The sequence below is a fragment of the Schistosoma haematobium genome, chromosome 2 (assembly GCF_000699445.3).
Source record: "Schistosoma haematobium chromosome 2, whole genome shotgun sequence".
Taxonomy (NCBI): domain Eukaryota; kingdom Metazoa; phylum Platyhelminthes; class Trematoda; order Strigeidida; family Schistosomatidae; genus Schistosoma; species Schistosoma haematobium.
The window spans coordinates 31666247-31692189 of NC_067197.1; the positions used below are offsets into that span (position 1 = coordinate 31666247).

Sequence of the window (25943 nt, forward strand, 5' to 3'; positions counted from 1 at the left end):
TCATTCTATTTGCTACTCGTCAGTTGGATTTACCTGTATTTCAGAGTTGATATTCACTCTGAGACTCAAACTCAGTACTGTTTGTTTCAAACACCATCGCGTTATCCACTTAGCTTGTGAATTAAGTCAATATCGAGGCGAAACGCAGAGTATGCATATATTCCAATAAAAAAATTGATCAATTCCAGTCCTAAATGACAATAGGAAGATTCAAACAAACAGTACTAAGTGAAATTAAACTTCACCCCATTGTACAAGCAAGTGACTATCAGGACTCAGTAGTTAAATAAATAAAGAAATAGCGTTTGAAGAGAACGGTAATGGATTCAAGTCCCCGGAGTGAACATCAACCCTGAGATGGGGGTATATCCAGCTAATAATTCCCTAGATAGGACGAAACGCGAGTCTTGGATTCCACTACTATCCACTATCCATCTTTGCATCTAATGCTTGTGAATTAAGGCTATATCAAGGCAATACGTACAGTATGTACATGTTTCAATAAGAGACTGATTACTTGCAGTCCTGAACATCACTGAGAACATTCAAACAAACATTACCAAGTGAATGAACAATATTATTTTAACTAAATTCTCATCGTGATGACATTTCCAGAGAGAATGGTAACAATAAAATACATTATATCAATAAACTTAATAAGTAAAAATTTTAAAAAAATTGTTATGATGACAACAGGGGAATTGTTGTGATAATAATATTAATAATAAAGCCTTGGATCAGTGTTTCAAATTAGGAAGTAGTTCAAAAAACTAATAATATTCACTATAGATTACTAAAACTACATAATAAGGAGTGCTGAAATTACTAGATAGTGGAGAATATTTTAGAGAAAGGGTGAAGGAAAATAAGCAAACAAAAGACATCCAGAATAATGATAATAATAATAATAATAATAATAATAATAATAAGTAAAATCTTTAGCTAGGCTTTATTTAGAAAAGGAAGAGATAAGAATGCTACGAATTACTTATGGATATAAATGCTTAAGAGTTATTCAATAACTCATTGGCTAAGCTGTCTGGCTGCATATACGATATGGCTTTCTTTATAGGAGTAGCTGAATTCACAGATACACATAGTTGCGGTAAAATCTTGTGATTCAATAATTTAACTATACTCTCTTAATAAATGACCATGGAGATTCTGGAGCTTTTATCTACCATCACATTTTGCACTAACATTCATAAAACTCAAAATTATTCTTCCTAATAATTTAATATCAGCGACGAGAACTTTTGAAAGACAGTATGGACAATTATATAACCGTAATAATCAAACTATGTTTTATAAATTAATTGCAGTCAGAAATGTGAACATTTAAATTTTGAATATTCGAATTACAGCAATCTCACACTGTTATTGTAAATTACTGTCAAAGTGATAGCATTATGATTTTAAAGAGTTCCACCATTCTAGAAAGAAACCTTTTTTCTACTTCTATCTGGTTTATAAACGATATCAGCTTAAAATGGAAATAATCGCCTAGTTAAGATGAATTTCATTAAAATCTTTGAAACAGATACATTTAAGAGTTATTGTTGTCAGTTAGTTAAAACTAAATGTAATTTTCGAAGCTTATCAACCGATGATACTAATGTCTACAATAAATTTAACATCATGAGTTTAGTGCTATTAATCATTAATGCCTGAAAACACTTTTCAGATCCATGACAAATAAAGTGATTTCGTTTTGAACCAAACTTAACCGTTCACATTTATTTCCGTGTTCATGAAACTGAATAATGTTTTTAACCAGGATATACATGTTAATCTATCCAGGGGTGATAATATGTCTTAATTATCGTCAATAAAGCCAATTTTGAAACATGCTAGATTGAACTAGGTGAAGGTTTTTATCTAAAGTTGATTGGTGTAAACACTCAAATCATTTCAGTAAACCATTGGAATCAAATGAGCCTAATTATACTATTGCACCAACTTGTAGTCGCATGTACACTACTTTGATTTTATGTTTGTTTTTAGACAGTAGAGTTATACATACAAGATACATGATCTTAAAACTATGTTCATTTTACCTTCAATTAATATTGCTGTTTCTCATCCAGTTCAACTGTGTTTATTCTTCATACGAAACACAGCGCATGCAAATTCATACCACTTAAACGTGTGGCCGCATTACTAGTACTTCGATTATTACTTAAATGACTAGACAACAATTACCAACTAACTGTAAACATCTCAGTCTCAAAGAAGATCAGTCATGGCCTGAGTAGCTTAGTGGTGATGTCTGAAACTGTAAAATTATATAAAGTAAATTAAAATCTCACAAGATTTATGAATTCCTTCTAGAACACAGATATATTTTGCTAGCAAGTATCAATCAACAGGTTTTCCTGTCAACCATGCCCAACCTTTGTTATCTTCAAATTACATATCATGTTAACAAAAATTCATTACATCCAGGAAATAAGCTGAAATTTGAAAACTCTATCCATATTTTCATTATTACTGTCTTATCGCCTCAGATCACGTCCTGCTTTTATTTACAATTTTTTTCACTAACTAACTTAAAGAACCGTGATATATTCTTTTACTCTGTAATTGTGTCGTTGACACCTATTCGCCAAGTTTGATTTCGCTATGAAGTAAGTATGTTAAGTGAACTGCACCGGTTACACAGCTGGCCATTAAGAACCCAAATATCTTATTTCGTATCATTTCATGTAAATACGACTACAACTAATTCTATTTCCACAATCCTACATGCTGGAGTCGAGCTCAGGAACTTCGGTCTCGCGTGTGAACACTAAAGCTCTAGACCACTGAGCTGGCATCCAACGGTATTAATGTATAACTTCAACCAATCCATGATCTTGAGTTACCATTCTTCCATTGTTTGAGGGAGATAACTGTCTCTACTCAACATGGATTTGACTCCACTGGTCACAGTTACTCACCAAAACTCCATCAGATCCATCCAGAACCCAGTCACTAGTGAACGCAGATGAGGAGTTCTGTAAAAGAACAAAACGACCATCTAGTGATTCTAGGTTTTCAATGATAATCTAGCTTAGATCTGTTCATGAATTCAATTAAAAAACTCACTACAATCTCCACAAACCTCCATTCTGTTAATGATTTTATTTCATTTACATTTTTCCTTCAAATCTTCGTAAAATCTATGACTTGTTTTTGACTACTCGCGAGTAGGTAAAAAATATAATAAACAAGCAATAAATGTTTTTTAGATGTTAGATGATGACTTCCAACGAAATGAAGGATGCGTTTCATCCTGCTTGAGATTCATTAACTAGATGAACTGTAACTCAATGTTGATTTTAATTCTGAGACTTAAACCAATGGCCTATCGTTGTCCACTTAACCCCTTAGTTCAGAAAGACACCGACTTCATTTTCATTTTTGCATTTTATAAATCATGAATTAAGCGGATGTCGAGGAATTAATTCATACAAAACAAAATTTTAAAGGACTCATTTTCAGGATTCAAATTCACGATGTGAAAAAAACACTTTCGGGAACAAATTTTTGACGAATCGATTTAGAAACTCTTCAACACTTCTATGTAAGTGTCTTGTTATCTTATGGTTTACTTTAAATATGCATTAGAGAATTCAATGAGTTAATGTTATTAAGAAAATCATTTCACAGTCTCATAGTTGAATAAGTGAGTAGTATGGTCAAATTTCTTCAGGTTTAATTTTGGGCTCTCTAGATCAGAAGATAGGAACGCAGATTTGCAAAAACATACTTTGTATAATGTACGTATATCGGATTAAAATCCAATGGAAGCAAGTTATAGGGAGTATCTCTTCTGTCTTTAATATGACTTTTCAGTAATTTATAACCTCTATTTCACTGGACATTGAAGAAGACTTTCAGTTTTACTGTACTCAACATGATTAAATATTATAAATCCTATCTGTTCGAAAGATATAATGAGGATTATTTAATTAGTGACAAGTTACAGCTTCCTGATCAAACATATCTATAACGCTCTGGTTACTATTTGGTAGAAAACTGTATATTTTTTAATTGTTCTTTGGATAATATCAAACTTTAACTCATCAGAGCTCCTGACAACTAGAATCAACTTGTAGAAGTTCTAAAAAAATTCCGAAATACATATAAATACATTACTGTAAAACTAATCAATCTCTTGAAATCAACAGTGTGGTCCTATAAACTACCATGAAGTTAATGCGAAATGTTATGCTCACACCAACTGATATCACAATAATATTGTTAACTCAATCTACTGAAACTTTATATAACATTGACAAAAAATATTTAAAATGATTGCCATTATTTATTCATCTCTATATATAGTCACAAACATTCACAAAATATGATTCTATTTTATCACAGTAACTGATATTATCCTTAGGTTTCTTAGTGTAAATACAAATTGTTACTAAGGGTCCTATATTCCCTTTTCTGATTATTATAATAAAAAAAGTGAATGAATGTCAGGTAGTCACTTTGCATGTCATCACTATAAGGAAAACATCATAATTTACTCATTTACTTCTTGTGTTTATTACATAATCTTTACATAATCTATACAAATAGGGCTTAGTTTATTGAAGCCTACAAAAGCGATAAACAATATGCTAAATAATAATAATAATAATAAAAAGATCAAATCAGAAAGTATTTCGTTTGTTTGTCTTTTTATTTAAAAAATACATTTCCATATAGTAAACTCATTAATTTCTAGTCGGTTTACTAAACATAACAATTTTCAAAGATGAGTTACCTTCTGGATTGTTTTTGTTTAACAACAATAAACAGTCCTAATGTGTATATAAAGTTACTTCAGTTTAAATAGACACACACACACAATAAACAACATTGTTAAATTTCAAGAAATCATAACATGGAGTATCTTATAGTTCCTTCTTTTTTTTAAAAAAACTATTCTCAACCGAAGTCATTTGAGTTCTATTTGAATATAGGTAGAATATTTATGGTAAAAAAAACAGTGGAATATGTCCTTAAAATCAGGTCAAATAAATAATCAGGAAGTAGAAGAAAAAACACAATGACAACAACAACAACAAATAAGTTACTAAAAGTTGAATTGTTTTAGTAGTAAACAGACATGAGCACATAAAGTTTCCATCTTAACTAACTTTAACAAAAGAAAAATTCGAATGAAGTCAAATATCACATGATATTGTTTAGTTAAATCTTCCCATCGATGTTTAGGACTGCAGTTGATCAGTTTCATATTAGTATATGTGCATCCTGTGAAGATTGTTTTAAGTCACAAGCTTTATAAGCAATGATGGATGGTGGTTAGCAGTGGGATCCGGGACGGGCGTTTTCGTCCTATTTGCGACTCGTGAGCTAGATGTCCCTGCATTTCAGAATTGATGTTCACTCCGAGACTCGAAACCAGTACAGTTCGCTTGCGACTTAACGCAATATCTAGGCAGTTTGCAAATAATGCACATATACCGACAAGAGACTGATTGCATTTTCAAACAACAACCGGAAGATTCAAGCAAATAATACCATATGAATGTGAAGTTCACCACAATGCACAAGTGAGTGGCTATTAGGACTCGTTTTCTGAAATGATCATCTTGGCTTCTCTTCTTAAAAGATTTAGTGCTGGAGAAATAGTCGCACTCTCTTAACTCCGACTGTGTCTTTGCTAAGGCTATTTCCGATCCCACGTTCGAGTAAACGAGAAGGGTTAGGAATGGCTCGAAATCCCTATCCTGCAAAAGGAAACAACGCCAGAAAAACGCTATCCAGAATAAATAAATGAAACCATTTAAAACCTGACCCAAGATACCAAAGATGATGATAGAGATCAGTTTCACAAAAAGCTCCAACCCATCATAGAGAAGTGCATTGGAAACGATATCACCATCCTGATGAGAGATCTAAACGTCAAAGTCCAAACCGACAGCACCGCTTATGAAGATACAACTCGATCACGAGAATGGACTAGGAGAAACGAAGCAGAATGTTGACAGAGCTGCAAATTTGTGAACATTCAACAAAATGATTATAGTCGGAACTATATTACCAAACAAACGCATACATAAAGCTACATGTGTCTCATCGGATCACATCACACACAACCAGATCGATCATAATTGCATCACTCAATAGTTCACAAGTTCGATGGAATGTGTGAGAAACAGGAGAGGAGATGACACAGTTTCGCATCACCACCTGGTGATTGTCAATATGAAACTGGAGCTAGAGATGCACTGGACAACTGGACAACAGTAGTACATAGCTTCAATACAGACATCCTACGAGATACTGACAAACTCAACGAATTCAAGATAACTTTCAACATTAGTTTCTAATCCTTACAAGATCTGCTCACAGAAGAAGAAACTACTATGGAGGACAACTGCAAATGGATCAATGAAGCACTAACTTCAGCATGTTAGGAAGTGCCGAGTTTCAAGTAGCATCATCATAAGGGGTGTGTTATAGTGACTCACGTGCAATTTAACTCAGTTAAGCCCTTTTGCTAACTCATTTAGCGGACAAAGTCATCCGCACTATAACAACTTATTGTACCGTTATTATTTTGTGCTTGTATGAAATACGTATGCTTGAATATTGCTTACTGCCTACACATTTATTCACTCTGCTAGTCTTACTACTAACCGCTTATTTGATTCGATTACTCATTCATTTCACATGGTATATATATGTCCATGTTATTCATATTCAACACTCACTCACTCACTCACTCACACACACACACACAAACACACACATTCTCGTCTCGCTCTTGCTCTGGCTCTCGCTTGCTTGCTTGCTTTTCGGCACAACTCTTCTATGCTTGTTTAACGCATCTGTACATTTGGATATATGTGTGTGGTCTCGCAATAAACGTAATCAACACTTCGTATTTGCCTTTTGATTAATATACCGTTGGTACGTTATACAGAACGGTTATCAAGACGAACTGTATACGAAGTTTAAGGATTATAACGAATACCGACCACCACAATGTCTCTATGGAAAACCTGTACAGGATTTAAGAATGGAAAAGAAGAGAGTAATTAACAACAATCGAACAAGAGCAGAGAACGTCAAGGCATATTCTGAATACACAGAAGCAAACAAGAGAGTGACATTAAGCATTAGGATCGACAAGCAGGAGTACGTGGGAGACAAAGCAACGACGACGGAAAAAATTGAAACAGAAGGAGACATGAGATCACTATATGGTACAACGGAAAAACTGGTAGTAAACCAAAGAGACCGGTCAAGGACAAAGAAGGGAAGCCAATCACTAAAATCTAAGAACAAATGAAACGTTGGGCAGAACACTGAGAAATTCTTGAATATGCAAGCTCCACTGAATACACTAGACATCGAGGCAGCATCTGCTGACCAACCTATGAATGTCACTCCACCAACGATCAAAGAAATTGGGATGAACGTCATAAAAATCAAGAACCACATAGTAGAAGGACCTGACAATACACCATCTGGGACAGTCAAGTCAGACTTAGAAGCAAGTGCAAACATGATCCAGGTCCTGTTCAGGAAGATTTAGGAGGAAGCACAAGTGTTATCGACAGACTGAAAAGGACACCTCATCAAGATTCTAAACAAAGGAGATCTGAGCAAATATAAGAACTACACAGCTATCACACTACTATTGGTAACAGGAAAAGTTTACGACAGAGTGTTGCTGAACCGCATGAAAGATTCAGTAGATGCTCAGCTTTGAGATCAACAGATTAAATTCTGTAATGATCGATCGTGCACAGAACAAACTGCGACACTATGGATTATCGTTGAACAATCAGTTGAGTGGACCTCACCACTGTACATCAACTTCCTTGAATATGATAAAGCATTTGACAGTGTGGATAGGGGAACATCACGGAAACTTATTCGATATTATAGAGTAACTGAAAAGATCGTCAACATAATTCGGAATTTATACGACGAACTGCACTGCAAAGTTGTGCATGGCGGACAGCTAACAGACGTATTTCAAGTGAGAACAGGTGTCAGACAAACATTCTTACTCTCTCCCCTCCTTCTTTCTTCTGGTGGTTGACTGGATTATGAAAACCTCGACATCTGAGGGGGAGCACAGAATACAATGTACAGCTTGCATGCGACTAGAAGATTTGAACTTCTGTCTTATACACGAACTAATGCAGTTCAAGACAACTAGCGTGCCAGAAACCTCTGCATCATTAAGCCTCAACATACACAAAGAAAAAACACAAGATCATCGTGGAGAACACCAACTCAATCAAATTCGATGGCAGATGGAAAGTTTTACGTACCTGGACAGCATCATAGATGAACAAGAAGTATCTGATACAGACGTAAAGGTGAGGATTGGCAAAGCATAGACAGCACTCCTACAATTGATGAACATATGGAACTCGAAACACCTGTTGACCAATATCAAACTCACAATTTTCAATACGTGTGTCAAAACGGTTCTATCGTACGGAGCTGAAACGTGGAGGATTACTACAGTCATCATCAAAAATATACAGGAATTTATAAACAGTTGTCTACGAGTGCATTAACCAGATACCATGAGCAACAGCCTGTTATGGAAGAGGAAAAACAAGCTTCCATCTGAAGAGAAAATTTAAAAAAAGACGGTGGAAGTGGATTGGATATACAGTGAGGAAGTCCACAACCTGCATCATGAGGCAAGCGCTAATATGGAAAGGAAACGGAGAAGTGTAAGGCTGAAGTACACACTGCGTCTAGAATAAGAAGCAAACATGAAAATGATAAATAGCGACTGGAAAGAACTGGAAATGTTTGTCCAGGACAGAGATGGATGGAGAGTGCTCTTGGACGGCCTATGCCCCTCCACGAGGGGTTACTGAAGTAAGTAGTAGTAATCAGTTAAATATTAGTTAGTATTATTCCTGTAATTGACAGTCACTATTCTTACTACATATTTTTATGCTAAGGTATAGTCTCATTTACTACAGTTACTGTTGATGATTTGTATTGGTTAGATGAGGTAATTTTAAATTAGATCGACGAATAGTATGTTGGTAATTCAAAACAGTCACTTTGTCTGTCAGAACTTGCATTATTATCTGTTATAACAGCTTGTTATATCCATTTTGAACATACATTTCTTATGATAAAAGATTGAATATGTTTTATGGTTAGTGGAACGTAAAATATAGCTATTGTCTGCACTATAATGTAGAAACGGTAAGTAAAGACTTAATTCACCAAAACAACCATAAAACATGAATCATTTCGTGTATGAGATTAAGAGGGCGTTAGCACCTTCATGAAGAACATATACCACGAGGATAGTTATGCTCTAAAGTGTTATATTTTATTGTCTCAGTTTAATCTCACTGCCAATATAATAACATTTTTTCATTAGTTTGCATATAGAAATAAACGGATACATTCAAATCACAGACTTAAAACATCAATTTCTGTGGTTTTTTCTAAGCACAAGATATATTTCATGCAATGACATCCTATATGCCAAATTACATGAAGACTATGTGATGACCTGGATCCCTTTTAATTTCGTATAAAAACATTAAATTTGTATATTGAATGTCGTTTGTAAAAAGGGTAGCTTTTTAAGAGGCCTACATAAAGTAACAATTTATCTACAATAATATACCTCTGGCTCAAGTAAGAAAGAAATAAGTGAGAGACTGTGTAATCTAAAAAAGTCGTAAATGGAATTTGTAAACTGTTATCATTCGTTAAGTGAGCTGAAAGCATGACTAGAGTGAATGACTAGTGTTGACATAATTAAGTAAAATATGATGGTTTATATGAAGAATATTTATGAATAGCACCGGTGAAAGGTAACGTTAGACCATTAAGGCAGTGTTTGTTCATTGGCTTATTGTTTAATGTTGCTTTTAATTCATTCAGTTTTAGCATTGGTAAAATCGAACTAATATTGTAGTGAACAAAACACGAGTGGGGACAATCGAATGTATTTGACACGAAATTACAGAGCATCTCAATAAAATCTGAGAACCATATAGTAAATCGTTGATTTGCACAATATTAATCCATCATATCAAACTTGACTGTTTCTATTGCAAACATCAATCTATTGTCTCAGATTTTATTGTTAATGCGTTTTCATCCCAATTGCGTTCCGTTCCCATTCTTTCCTCATCGACCTTCTACTGAAACAAATTATATGCCTGACCACCGTTATATAATACGTGTGTGGATATAAGTAACCCACACCACAATTGCCCCCAAACGCCCTGGTATGGCCGAGAGTGAGATGGGTTCGCCCTCCCTCTCGAAATACTCTCACACGGCCGCGCGTATACAGCCTCTGACAGGGAAGTCCTACTCACTGCCTTCTCGTGGCGGGGGTGTTGTTTACGAAAATGAGAGGACGAAAAGCGAATGTCCGGCGCTTTAACTGGATTCCAAACCAATGGTGCACATGGGCACCAGTATCCTGCAGGAACAAATGGCGTATGAACCAATTTTCGGTCACCGGCTGCCATGGGACTGCATCTCCTTACGATGCTCCACTGCCTTGTTGGTTAGACCTTTAGGTCAAAGGCTCGGGGTGTGGCCCCCTAAGATAACCACCTGCTTCGGTCTGGGCACCCGGGCAGTATCGCAGCCCACACGCAATTAATGAACTGAAATTGTGTGGCGCATATATATTTGGCGCACTCCTGTACCAATATATGTGTTCATATAAAAAAATAAATAACACCACAATATTAAGTAGGCCGTCATCATTTGAAAACGTTTATTCAAATATCACTGTGTAGCAATTTATCATATTAAACTCACTCAGTTAAACTGCATATCCCTTCATTAAAGAAACAAAAGTTGTTCTTTATAATCGAAATCTGATCATTCACAAACCTAAAGTAAAAAAACGATTAAGTATTCAACATTTGCCTAATTCTTTGCAATCAAACTGGCTACAGTGTACATAAAACAATGCTTAATAGCACAATTAAAGACAAGAAATTAACCTTTACTTTTCACCAACTATATAAACTGGTTTATATGTACGTATATTCAAAGAACAGAAAGTCAGGCGTATACGTTTTCTTACTGAGGAGTTTTCAAAAACTCTTAGATTTATAATTCAAAATTACTTTCTAATTGAATTGTCATTCAGTTGTTTCATATGGAACAAAACTTGTACGAAATCTTATCATTCCACTTCATCTTCTACAAAGTATAATATTCACTTTATGCAATATGAAACTAAATATCACCAACCATTAAAATAGATAAATTCCAAATTAGCTACTAATTTCGGTATACAGGTTTCACACAACTCTTACTTAGATTTAGAATAAATCACTTTAATAATATTTAACTCTTTTCATAACTCAAATTTATTTGAAAGATGAAAACATTTTCTAGTTTGCACTACTTAAAATCAAATAAATAACTTGTAGCCAATTTATGAAAGTTAAAAGTCAATCAATTAAAACTATAATCTAAGATACATTTTCTTTTTCTACATTGTATGTATGTTACAAAATCTATATATATATGCCTCCTGATACGTTGAAATTAGTGCTTCATTGATCCATTTGCAGTTGTCCTCCATAGTAGTTTCTTCTTCTGTGAGCAGATCTTGTAAGGATTAGAAACTAATGTTGAAAGTTATCTTGAATTCGTTGAGTTTGTCAGTATCTCGTAGGATGTCTGTATTGAAGCTATGTACTACTGTTGTCCAGTTGTCCAGTGCATCTCTAGCTCCAGTTTCATATTGACAATCACCAGGTGGTGATGCGAAACTGTGTCATCTCCTCTCCTGTTTCTCACACATTCCATCGAACTTGTGAACTATTGAGTGATGCAATTATGATCGATCTGGTTGTGTGTGATGTGATCCGATGAGACACATGTAGCTTTATGTATGCGTTTGTTTGGTAATATAGTTCCGACTATAATCATTTTGTTGAATGTTCACAAATTTGCAGCTCTGTCAACATTCTGCTTCGTTTCTCCTAGCCCATTCTCGTGATCGAGTTGTATCTTCATAAGCGGTGCTGTCGGTTTGGACTTTGACGTTTAGATCTCTCATCAGGATGGTGATATCGTTTCCTGTGCACTTCGTCATGACCGATTGAAGCCTCTAGTGAAACTGATCTCCATCATCATCGTTGGTATCTTAGGGCATATTTTTAGGGGTTTAATTTATTTATTCTATTGAGTGTTCCAAATAATTCTCACTTAAATTTTGAACATATCACGTTACTCATATCTAATTCTTTACATAACTGATATTTATTTTTTAAAAATGAAAATATTTCAAATCAAATAAATAACTTGTTTCAATGGTTAAGATAATGAGTTAGTTGAAGCTAGACCACCATGAAAAACTTGGAAGCACAGGACGGCCGTTTTGTCGTATTGTCGGACTACTCAGCAGTACGCATCCACGACCTCGCCTTCTGTGAGATTCGAATCCAGTACCTACTGGTTTCGCACGCCAGCACTTAAACACTGGCTTCACGAGGTATATCCTGAAGTTCTAGTGAGAAGAAGTAACCAGTGGAGTTCAACCAGGTCTGTTGTGAGATACTAACTCATTGAAGACAAAGGCGGATGTGTCGCTCAATTTCGTGGATTAGTTGAAGTTAGACGTTAACACCATTGGATGCCAATTCAGTGGTCTAGTGGTTAAGCGTTCACGCGCGAGACTGATATTTTCTGGGTTCGAATCTCGCAGGAGGTATGATCGTGGATAGACAGTGCTGAGGAGTCCCACAATAGGACAAAACGGCCGTCCAGTGCTTCCAGGTTTTCCATGTTGTTCTAGCTTCAACCAATTCATGATCTTAACCATTGAAATTACTATAATATTCACAAAACTCATCTGATATTAAATCACTTGTTGTCAATTTATGAAAGTTAAAAGTCAATCAATTCAATCTATCTTCAATCTAAGATACCATTTCTTTTTCTACAATATATATGTATGTTACACAATTTATATATCTTTTTATACAAAATGACATAACAAAAGTATTCAAATGGCTAAATGAAATAACTTTTCATATCAATTTATAAAGTGATATACATTATCATTTAAAAAAATCAAGTGTGAAATAGGTTTTCCATCGAATAGTTCATAAAAAATAAAACCAGTAAAATTATTGAAATAGAAATCTGTATCTGGGGGGTGGGAATAGATTATAAATTAAAAAATAATTGATTATTATGTAATAATAATAATTATCATTATTATTATTATTAATATTTACAGTAGAAACAATGTTATGTAACGGAGCATTCAAATTATTTATCATTGCGTAATCATCTCGACTATTTTTCTTTTCATTTAAATCTTATTAAAATAAATAGATTAAGAAAATGCAGTAAAGTATGTAAATAATGAATTATTACCTCAGATATAAACAAACAAACAAATAAACAAACGTATATTGTCGAAAGAGATCAACGATAATAATAATGATCATATTATTATTATTATTATTATTACCACTGATGAACAAGCCAAAAGATTTCAGTTTTAAAATGATGAATAAAATAAAAATCAATCTGAAATAATTGTCAATTTTTTTTCTTTTGTTGGGGGGGTGTGAGGGTGTGTGTGTGAAGTGAATCAGTTGTTTTTTGTTTTTTTTATTGAATAAATTTATTTTATTCATCTGAATAAAATGGTTCTTCATTTTTATAACTTAATCTTGATGGACGTTGACAAGCGACAATTTTTGGTGAAGCTAAATCTCTTGCATTACAATCACATGTACGATTTTTTGTTTCAATCATATATAAATAAAAGAATATCCAACAGACAATAACTATAACTAAAAATGGTAGAAATGAATAACCACCAATTGCATCCTTTAAAAAACAAAGACAGAAAAAAAAAGAGAGAAAAATAGCGTTAAAGTAAAGATTGAAAGTGATAAGCTCGATCAATATAATATTAAAAATGGGATGGTTCATTAGTTTAACGGTTATATATCATTATTCAAGTTTAAGGAAATTTGGAATAAAGTACTTTCTTATACCGAGAATACAAAATGTAGACAATTGAATATTATTTCAGTAATCTAAATATAAAGTTCTAATCAAATCCAATGTTAAGACAAAATAGTTGCTCAATGCTTCCTGGTTTTCAATAGTTCTCTAATTAAAACAAACGCGTAATGTAAATTATGAAATTCAACGATACTTGTTCACTTGAATGTATTTCATATTTTAAACAGAAATAGTTGAACAACTTTCATTAGTTTGGAAGAGAAATATGACATCTTTTGACAACGAAAATCCTACGTTACCACTATACAGTATGGCTGGAATTGCTATCTTAATAACTGTTAATAACAATCAAGATGAGTTCCATAAGTCTAGGTGAAATCCTATAGTTCGTGGCATATATATAATGCTGATATTTGTAATCGCCCCTATGGGAATGGTCTGATTTTTATTTGTATCAGTCATTATAACATTTAACTCCGCCTGGAGTCCCTCCGGGGGCTACTGCCGGTCCCAAGCCCGTATAAAGGAGGAGGGTTGGGCATGGGGTTAGCGTCCCCATCCCGTAGAAAACTAACTCGCTAAAAAAACGCTAACCAGAAAATTATTCATTATAACATTTATAAGTGACATGTTTTTTACACTATGAATAATTTTTATTGACATCGTTCATTATTTATAAATAGAATTTCATCATGAAAGAATGCGAATAGTCTTCTCATGATTCCAATAAATGATCATATGACAATTCGTTGTTCAGACGTTTACTATTTACATTCATATACTTAACAAATGTATGTCTTTCTAGTTGTATGTAATTAGTAAGTTAAAAATCAAAATATCTACCGTTTTAGACATAAAAATGTATTATGTAGTTGAGTTGTAGTTTAGAAGATCTATCATTCTTTAAAATTTATAAGAGAAATAATCAATATACTAAATTCCTTAAGAGGTAAACTATCCAATTCAGAAGTGTTTTACTCATCTTTTGATAATGATATCTTATCTCTTTACTGATCGACAGGTAATCTTGTGAAAAATACGTATTCTCAATTGACGTAACTTTTGAATATTGATGAAAATTAGTAAGATTGTTTAAACGTTTCTATTCCTCATAAAATCAATCAAAATTTACTTTCTCGTGAATGTATATAATCATTTCTTTCTTATTTTATATATATAGTTTGAGTATAACTATTATCCATTATGTTATAGTCTGAAATTGACTTTAATTTTCTATGAAGATGAGATACATTTATAAATTATCAGCCAAGGAAACTATCTAAATGATAATTCCTTGAATGATTTGGCTGATAAAATAAAATGTTATAATTATCTAATTGATATGGTTTAAGTTTTATATGTTTGGTACAAACGTATGAAATCGTTGTAATACGACGGTTCTAATCAATCACTTCGATTACTAAGATGTTTAACCGACATAAATCTATCATTGTTTGTAGCCTGATTCACAAGATTTGAGTGTTTCGTCTTTTTTCTTTGTAATGTTGCCATGCTATGAATTTTGGATATACTAATTTGTCAGGTATAGTTTTGATAATTTTGTAAATTTGACTCGGTAAGTTTAAGTTATAACAAAATGATGATTAAGTTACCTAATTCTACCTAGCAACGTTTGTGATTAGTACTAGCATATAACCTTATTTCTTTCGAAATAAATACATTTTAATTAGTTTAAATAGGTGAAAATCAAATAAGATTTTCATCCTTACAAACTTACAACAGTTTTCAACTATGTCATAGAACAATGGACGAAGACTCAGGTAAGGGAAAACAGTTTACCGTTTTATGCAAAATCGCACAGTGCCTTTATAAAATATATAAATCATGCATTAAACACGTATATTGCAAGTTTTTCTGAAGTTGTCCTTTACATATTCTATAATTCTTCTTATTCTCTCCTTATTCCGATTGGACTTCATTTTCTTTCTTGTTCTCTTTATTTGAATATTTTGCTGGAAAGCATTTCACTCCCTATTCCTGCTACATACTACTTATATCTGTCCACATACAAAGTGCACACCGTAATAGCATTGTAATCATTTATTAAATAAGTAAATAGAATATGTATCAGAAGTGAGATGTGCCTATCTTCGTTAGGCCTTTTTTCACATACATTCAGTCCAAACTTGTTATTTACGTGATTTATCTAGAATGTATACAACAGTCTTATTCAACACATCATAGTAATAATGTTCAAATAATGATCCGACTGAACTTGGGATACGGTCAGTGAATGAGTGATGACATTTTATAATATGACCTCTTTTCCAGTTTTTCAGAGTCTGTGTTAAAATTTTATTCCAATTCACATTTTCTTCTAACTTAATACATTCAGAAACAGAAAATATCTAAATCATACTTCAATCTTTAGAAAGTAATTTTATTAAATTTATTACTTACATTAATGCTTGGATAACTGAATAACACCAATAAATTGCATAATAAGTTAACTCCTTGACTTAGAGAATAGGCTGCAGCTCTTGGTTCTTGTCTAAATATTTCAGCAACAATTACACCAGGAATTGGACCTAAACCTAAAGCAAAACCACAAACATATAGAATTATAAGAACAGCTGAAATTATTCCAGCTGTTCGAGCTGTTGTTGGATCTTTTGTTGAACTTGCTACATTCACTGAAATTGTTAAAAATAATAATGAAAAAGCAAGAAGTACTGCTGGCCATAAAAGAAGAGTTCTACGTCCTGCACGTTCAATTAAATATACCGAAATTATAGTCATTAACACATTAATTGCTCCTACAGCAACTACACAAAACTGAATATACATCAATGGAATTCCAGCAGTTTTAAGCATTGTAGAAGAATAAGTGATCACCTGAAAGAGAAAACCAAATAAAAAAATTTAAATTTTGTAAAAATAAATGAATTTAATTATTTTGTTAACTTTCTGTGAATTATGTATTGCTTTAATTTTCAGCTACATATCTTGGTCGGTTTATTATCAACTATTTATTGACTTCTTATTCTTCTGCCTGTATACATATATGTATAAACTAAAGAATATACAATGGAATAACAGCTATCCAGGTGATCTTGTCAAAAGATATCTATCATAACAAAAAATAGGCCGAATATCAATAAGGTCAACCATAAGACTCATTGTCTAAACCTCGATCTTAAAGGAGACACATCAGGTAACATTTTAATATGTCAACTGAAATGATCTGTTAACAGGACATTTCACGCCGCTAAGATATAAGTCATTACTTACATAACGAATCGATGATAAGTAGCAACGATGACCTCGTTCATGTGTCTTACCAATTCAACTGATCCTGCAGGTTTACTTACATAGGCCGTACTCAGAGCCGTTTATCATTGAGTACCTGTAAACAAGTACTGGCGCATGTGATAAAAGTTGTCAGGAAATCTTTTAATAACGCCACAATTTCCCACTCGGCATATAGTGAATATCATCTTAAAAAAGATGTAGCTTTCTCAGTTTTGCACCAGATTTCAGGTAAGCTTCCTGAAAGAGAAAGATTACGATTTCTCCATACAATTGAAGTCGTCGGTTTCAACCTCTGAAGACCTTACTTATGTGTTCAAGAGAGATATGTTCTGTCTCTGACAACTGGGTAGTCATTTACTACAACTGAACAATGTAAACCCTTTATCTCCTCCCCAATTCCCTTCATTTTTATTTTTATCCTGTTCCATTCTTAATTTACACATTTATATTTCCCAATTCACATAAATTTCTTACCATAATAATTTTGACAACACGTCTCTTATTATACGACATTATTATTATTATTATTAATATTGTCCATTGTTCAGGGAAAGTTCTACTATGCATTTCATTTATATGATTTATTTATATGATTTTATTGATATTGCATTGATTATACCTTGACACATTACAATCGTTTCTTGTCGACTACCTCCAACCACCATCTTATCTCAATATATAGTGCCTGCAGTGTCGAGTCACCTAGACTGGTGGCCACATTGCAGCGTGATCGTTAGCATTCAATCTGCAATAATAAGGACTAGACACGCATGACATTGATCGCCACCCAGTGATCAATCAATTGTGAATCACTCTAACCTTAAGTAAATGACCTTTTTGATTCACAAATGACACAAATTCGATGTATTTATCCCGTAAGAGATGTAAAAGTTTAATTTTTTCATACACACTACATGTTTTAGTTCACTAGCATGACTTGTATTAAAACTCTATAACACAACACAATAACGTTACAAAGTTCATTCTATTAACTTGATCATACATGCATGATATCTTTGATTTTCAAGTAGTGCAATATGAGAATCAATTTCTTAATCATGTTAACCAAAGGATTCATTCACTCATGAATATGTGGTTGATAAAAATCTACAATATCTACAAATGGAGTTAATTACTATGATTAATAACATTTCATCAGGAAAAAAATATTTAAAAATAAATGGGTTCAAAACTAACAGCATTAATTCCAGAAAGCTGTTGAAATACTTGTATGATACAAGCAATTAATACTGGCATACGTAAATCTTTCTGAGTGAAAAGTTTGGAAAATTTGAATTTTGATCGTTTTTCAGCTTCATTCATTTCTCTTTTCATTTCATCAAATGTTTCATCGATATTATCTTTACAATTAAGTCGCTGAAAGGCTTTACGTGCTTGTTCTTCTTTTCCTTTTTTCATAAATAAAAAACGTGGGCTCTCAGGACAATAAGGTAGAAGAGTTAATGCAATTAATCCAGGAATTGATCCAACAGCGACAGATATGGGCCACAAAGTTGATGTATTTAATGTGTATGTTAATGTTGCTAAATAGGATACAAGTATCCCGATAGTTAAAGCAAGCTGATGTAATGAACCAATTCCACCACGAAGAGATATGGGTGCTATTTCTGTTAAATACATTGGTGCTATTCCCATTGATATTCCAAAATTTAATCCATTTAAAACACGTCCGACAAATAGTAATGCAGGTTGGCTATATGCCACACATGGGCCAACCATTATTCCTCCAGCGATTGCAAATAAACTGTTTACTATCAGACCATTACGTCTATTAAAGTAAATACGAGAACATCATTTTAGCGATTTTCTTAAAAAATAAACAACATGAAATAGTAAACATGGACGATATAGTTTTGAACTTATTCGAAAAAGTTGAAGTTTTAGTCTCTTAAATGTCTCACTGCTCTATTCAACGTACAAAGATGTTTTAGTTACGTAAATTTTCTTTTTGACGATGTCATTTTCTTGAGCTGTACAATCGTAATCATAAGCCATTTTTACAATGAGTAGTCAATAGTAGTATAAAGCAATCTTACGAAATTATCAAGTCTAGCCATACTTAATTAAATACGTAAAAAAGCTTATGAAAACTGGGTAGTGTTACGTTATTCTACAACGCAGTTAAAGTATAATAACCTTCCAGAAAATATGTGATTTTTTCATTTATTTAGTGCGCAAAATGTCTTGCAGCATGTCGTCAATCGAATTGAGTTTTAACCACTTATAGATATATCATTATATAGATTTCTTCTAAGAACATCTGATAATATTCAAAACACTAACGCAAAATTTAATCTTTATTTGGTTCTACTGTATTATTTTCAACATAATCAAATGTTAAAACTGAAGTCATCAATAAAGGAGGTCATTTGGATTAGACTTATTTAATGATTTAAGTTTATAATTTGCAAATAGTAAGTTGAATCAACATGATCGTTTAAATGCGTGCTATTAACAGTGTCAATCAAATAACCATCATAAAGTGTTAGCAATCTATAAGGTGACACTACAATTTATGGACAATTTTTATGCAGCGCTAAAATGACTTTGGATTGTTCACCTACTTACTAGGGTTAAATGAGGATTATAGATTAGTATGAAGAATCAGGATTAGGATTTACAGTTGAACGTTAGGGTTACGAATAAGAGTTAATGTTTTCATCACGAACTGATATCAGCTATAATGCTAAAATGTTATTTAGCCAAATGAGTAAATGAATTTCGCGCCAAAATCCAAGACATGCTATCATAAAGCTGATTGGTTCATCCAAAATTTATAATCTCACCATCTGTAATCAAATTAAACCATTATTTACCTTCCTAAACAATCAGCTATAGCACCACAACTGAAAGCTCCAATTGCACCAGCTATTACAAAAGCTGTGCTAACTTGAGCATATAAAAAACTTGGTGTCACAAGATTTGTTGTATTTTCAGCTACACTTGCATTTTTACCCAACATAGTACGAGATAAAAACTCTTTAATATGCTGTAAAAATGTAGAAATGAAACAAAGAGGTTTAAAAAATTTTCAGTGGTAAAATCCATGTAGTAAGTGTTAGATAATCAAGAAGAATATACTCCAAATAATCATGAAAGTCAAGCAGAATAACTTTTGTACTAAAAAGAAAACTGTTAACCATGAAATATTGTCTTAATCAAGAAATCTCCATAGTCACAAAATCTAGGGTTGTGTGACAAAGCTTCTGGAGGCTATTAGAAGCAAATATTCCATATATTGTTTATTATAAAATGGATAAAGAACTATAAATGAAAGTTAAATAACACAGATTATCTGGATTCCATGCGAAATTATTATTTGATTATTACCATGGTACCATAAATATGTCAATCAATAGTGATGACATAATTGAGACAATCATTTTTATAATTTAAATAATCGATAAACGTCCAACATAGTTCTCAATAATTCCACATAATGTTTAGCTACATTTCAGTTCAGAACTAGTTCAATTTTTATTGCTAACAATACTTTACACCATCTTAGTAACTAATATTTAAATTAATGTTTTCTTGTAAATAAGCTTCTAACTAGTTAGTATCGTTTCATCTGTTGTAATATTGGATTACATTTCTTAGTAAACCTTTCGTTTCAAACCTTTGAATTTACCCAAAAAAATATGAGTTATTAACATATCAGTGTGGTTCATCCAAACATCCAGGTTGAAATTTAGAACTTAAACTGTAGTTTCTAATGAAATTTACACTTGAATACTTAGTCATCATACACTTTCTAGATAAGTGTGTGATGAGAAGTGCTAGATACAATATGTTTCTTGAACATTGAGGAACGGCAAAGTTGACATCAACCTATAATGATCAAATTTTTAATAAAAATATTATTCCTTTTATTCGAACTTACAATTACCAATGTTATAATCATGCTTGATTTACGCCATTATTCAAACATACATTATGTACTAAGTCACAATTGTTTGGTCACTGGGTGGTGATCAATGTCATGTGTTTCAGGTCATTCTTAATGCAAACTGAATGCCATAGACCAAGTTGTAATGTGGCCACTAGTTTAGGTGATTCGACGTTGCGTGCTCTATGTTGAGATAAAATAGTGGTTGGAGGTAGTCAACAGGAAACCCTAAACCAAGGTTTCTTGCTACTTGGCACTCGTCAGCAAGGTGTACCTGTAATCTCCCTGACGGATTCGATAGCGTATCATCCAGCCTCACAGTTAATGGTGTTACCACTGGGCTATCGAGCCGCGACTGACCTACTGTAGGATTGTGATATATTCACAATTGATTGATCACTGGGTAGGGATCAATGTCATGTGTGTCAGGTACTTCGTAGTGCAGATCGAATGCTAATCATTTCATCGCTACAACACGCTAACAAATTTATTCGCCTTACAAACATAATCACTTATTCCATATTTTGTATGACGTATGAGTCTAAAGCTTGATTCTTCATTTTGGTTATTCATTCATTCGTCAATACTAATACAATTTGATGGATAAACGTCTGTCATAACGAGTGGTATATACTACATCAATTCAATATCTAGTCAATCATTAATGTTTTATTAATGAATTGAGTTAAAATAGAATGCACAATTTAATCTTTCATTCTTGACTGATAACTTTACTGAATATTTTAAATCGTTTCAGTCATTTCTCCCGGTCATGTAGTGATTAATTATCATGTTTAAAAAGTCATTTTCTTCATCAAACATGTAATTGACTTACCTCTCCTGGCAAATTTAATATTCCTAAATTGTAACCAATTGTAAAGGATGATCCTAAACACGTCAAGAATACAGAGAGCGCCAACGACTTCGTGAAATTTTTATTCTTTTGAAAATGTAAGTAAACAAATAAACATCTTGGCAATTAATTTTTTAGGAACAAATTTTCTTGTGATAAATTTGTTTTGTATCATAAATTGATGTTTACGGAGAGATCGTTAAGAACTAGTAACTGTCAAACTGGTATCTCATTTTAGTTCAACAGAGTAAAATTAAAGACCCTCAAAGTCAGTACAATGTAATCTTTACAGTTCATCTTTTTTAATAATACTCATGTGTTTAGAGGTTGGTTACCTCCGGCTTTAACTAACAACAGTGACCTGTGTAGATAATCACGTTCAGACTTTGTTGATAATCCATAAGTGATAATAGTTAAAAATGTCCCTTATCTCTTAATGACTGAAAATATGAACACTTAGATGCCAGTTTAGCAGGACAGGTTCCGATATAGAACAATTCCAACGATTTTGACGAAGGTACTGAAATCAGCGATATCGTGCAGATGTTCAGTAGCTACCACTAATCAGTTACGTTCACACAAGAATCATAGTAGAACTTGAAATTATAATTCCTGTATGTCCTAAAAAGAATAACGGATGGTTCACTAGAAAGATCAGTTTACAGAAGGCCAACCTAAACCTGTCACTACAATGATTTTTGAATTTGTGCGCAGTACAGGTGGATAAGAAACTTCATTAAATCGCTTTTATCTATGGATTGACTAACCTGTACTGACGATATAGTCAAAGACCAATTGGATAAACTTCGACAGTTACTTTTCGATAATCTCTGACCTCCTAGAACCATCGGCACTAACAAACTCGGCGTTGTAACATGAGAGACCAACTACAGTACTAATAAGGTCACCTTCAAGAACAATAAATAGGTATTGAAAAGATCTTCCTGATCTTTGAAAAAATCTTGTTTTCTGTTCAAATTTGTACTGTCATTTTCAGCTATGCTTTGACTCCTGAAGGTATCAAGGATAATCTGTCATAATATTAATGAGCGTTTTTCGGTTTACATGCTCTTGTATAACAGTATTTTCGCTTTTGGAAGCGAGCTCTTTTGAAACGCTCCCCTGGATATTGCCCTACCTGGTTGTTAAGTGGTTTATGCAAGTATGAAACATCTCTTAAATTTTGGACACACTGCCACATCATCATCTTTCAAATTCATCAATACGGTTTAATAGAGGGAGGGTACAAATCAAAGACTTATCCTTTGCAGAGTTCTTGCCAATCTATCGGTTAAGGCCTAAACCCAAAATACTAAAGTGAAATATTCAGTCTCTCATTGTATTGTGGTATTAATCCCTTTTCTAATCTCCGTAACTGATTGTTATTCGCTGTTAGTGCCCTGAAAATTTTACTTTCCTAATTATTGGTTATTTGTTAATACAGCATTCAGTCATTCATTTTCTCATACAAGTCAAGTGAACATTCATGGTTAAACTACCACACTCTTAGCATCACTGACTAATTATTAGATCATTAAGTGACAAATATTTGGTATTCATTGTTTCAGGATAATTTTTGACCTAACTTCTCTCTATTTTCCAGTAAACTAATATACATGTCAAATTACCAGAAATACAAGTATATAGCTTAAGTAAATGGTATTATCGAAAAGAATATTTCCTCCCCTTATGATTCATACAAGTAATTAACTATATCTTTTCATATTTCTCATTTTGTTCATAAGCAAAAATTTAAAATGTCAAACATGAATGATAACGAAACACTGTAATTCTTGTTTAATATATATGCATATTCAAACCGGTAACGTAAGATTGTGAAATGACAATATGATAACTTGGGCTGATTTAAAAAAGGACAATAACAAATCAATGGCATTTATGAAGTCACAACCTTATTTACTTCAAATATAACAGATATGAGATTAGTCTATCACTCTTTTTTGTCCTGATTACTAACATAAATAATTCGTAAGAACTGTCCAATGTTAAAATTTAGTATAGTCTACTGATGCCCTTCTTATATTATAGTTTAAAGTCACTGAAAAACTAATGACATGATAATTCTTAGTTAACAGGATTGTCTTTTAGAGGAGGTCTAAGTTATGAATGAAATCAAATAACACCCTTCAATTTCTACGTATATAAAACTGAGTGGTGTAAAAAAATGGATACACAGTAATCAAATCCTTAATTTTATTAGAATCATAAATACTGATATAATCAGTATGCCCTAAACCTCAGTTACTTAAGTATAAATATGCTCTAACATGTCAGTTTTGCAGCAAAATTAAAAACTGTGTAGAATGACTTTCTATTAGAAACATCAGCTGTCCACATAGATTACAGTGAAGTATTAAAAATATCATCGTCTGCAGAGCATAAAACTTATTCAGTATTTAATGTACAAAACGATGGACACAAAACAAGTTGGATGAAATAATCTAGATGAAATAGCTAACTTCTTTGGAGTTATCTATGTTAGTAACGTAAAACTGAAAAAAGTATATATATTTTATCACTATGGTAAATACTGATAACTGTCAATATGAATTCAACTTGAGAAGATTATGATCTTGGAAATAATTAACACAGAAAAAAAACGAGTAAAGAATATACAGTCACTTAGTAGTTAGTTCATTCACCAATCCATAGATACGCAGACAACTATCAATCCATAAGCTTATGCAAAATACATTAAAGAATTACACAGTAAAAGATTAATTCGATTTTATAGATAACTAAAATGTGCATGGATATAGTGAGATTACATTACAACATAACCTATTAGCTTTTGCTGAAAATTCTATCATTTCATCCATTGTTTTAATGAATTTGGCTTTAAATAGATGATTATTTTATAAGCATTCTATTCAGTTGAGAAAATCCAATGTGATAATGTACAAGTCGTTATGAGAATTTCTGTAAAATGAAATTCTTATATCTTTTAAACAATCAATACGGATATTAATTTTAAAAATGAAACATTCCCTTGATGTAAATTGATCAGGCATGATAAAGGCTAAAAGAAACTTGAAATGAATCAGGTTTTTGAACTGTTGACTTTCCTTTGATCATCTAAACCTAAATACTTCATAACTAAATAGTTTCCGATCTTAATGAACTATGGATATATTTAATCCAAAATTGTTTTACATTATAATATTATTTGAGCACAGATGTTGCATATGTTGTCTATCATAAACTACCTTCTGAAAGAAATATAATTCTCATTAAAGACAACATATTCTATTGAATATTTATTGACTTCTTTCACAGCTGTTCATTATTTCGTTTAACAATGTTTACGATAATTTCTAGAATCTACATTACTTGTCAACAATGAGGTAGTTGACAATAAACTGAAGCTTTTTTTATTTCCTGAAGAATTAGTTCCAGTGTAGTTTCAAAGTACCATTGAGCGTAAAATATGTATGAATATCAAGATTTCTCAGACACTGTTTCATAATTTGTAATGGTTCTTCAGGATGATTTCTTTAAATCATGACATAATATGAACTATCACTCATTATCAAAATAATTTAATCGAGGAAAGATTAATAGATTATTAGAATCCATTGTTATAAATGACATCATTAATGTACTGATGTACTAACGCCTGATCAGTTGTTTATATTAGTTGCTATTACTTTTGATACTGAATGAGTAAGACATTAGGAAGAATAATCACTTAGTTATAGGTGTAAACCAATATACATTAGATTCAGTTTGAAAATTAAAAAAACATCCTAATTTTGTGCATTTAATTCCTGGCATAGGAAAGATCTATGATTTCAGTATTGAAATAAATAACTTATAAAATGTAATACTTTCCTATTAATTTCAATAGTTGAAATCATGAGTCAATTGAAGCTAGACCACCATGGAAAACCTAATATGAGACTCCTCATCAGTGCG

General features: G+C 32.5%; 1 protein-coding gene across 2 annotated transcripts in view; it reads right to left on the minus strand.

Moving 5' to 3' along the window:
• Window positions 1–109: 109 nt before the first annotated feature.
• GLUT1 (Solute carrier 2, facilitated glucose transporter member 1) overlaps window positions 110–25943 on the minus strand; it is a 33896-nt gene continuing 8062 nt past the window's right edge. The window contains exons 3-9 of one of the 2 annotated variants that reach the window (XM_051214952.1): window positions 21990–22094; window positions 20082–20254; window positions 18442–19033; window positions 16393–16827; window positions 13369–13830; window positions 10786–10860; window positions 110–190 (exon numbers count right to left, since the gene is read on the minus strand). In XM_051214952.1, coding sequence (XP_051068140.1) covers window positions 13627–13830; window positions 16393–16827; window positions 18442–19033; window positions 20082–20254; window positions 21990–22094 — 1509 coding nt within the window. In that variant the 3' untranslated portion in view covers window positions 110–190; window positions 10786–10860; window positions 13369–13626. Of the gene's footprint in view, window positions 191–10785; window positions 10861–12888; window positions 13831–16392; window positions 16828–18441; window positions 19034–20081; window positions 20255–21989; window positions 22095–25943 lie in introns of those variants that run through there. The other variant, XM_051214953.1, reaches the window with a different exon arrangement.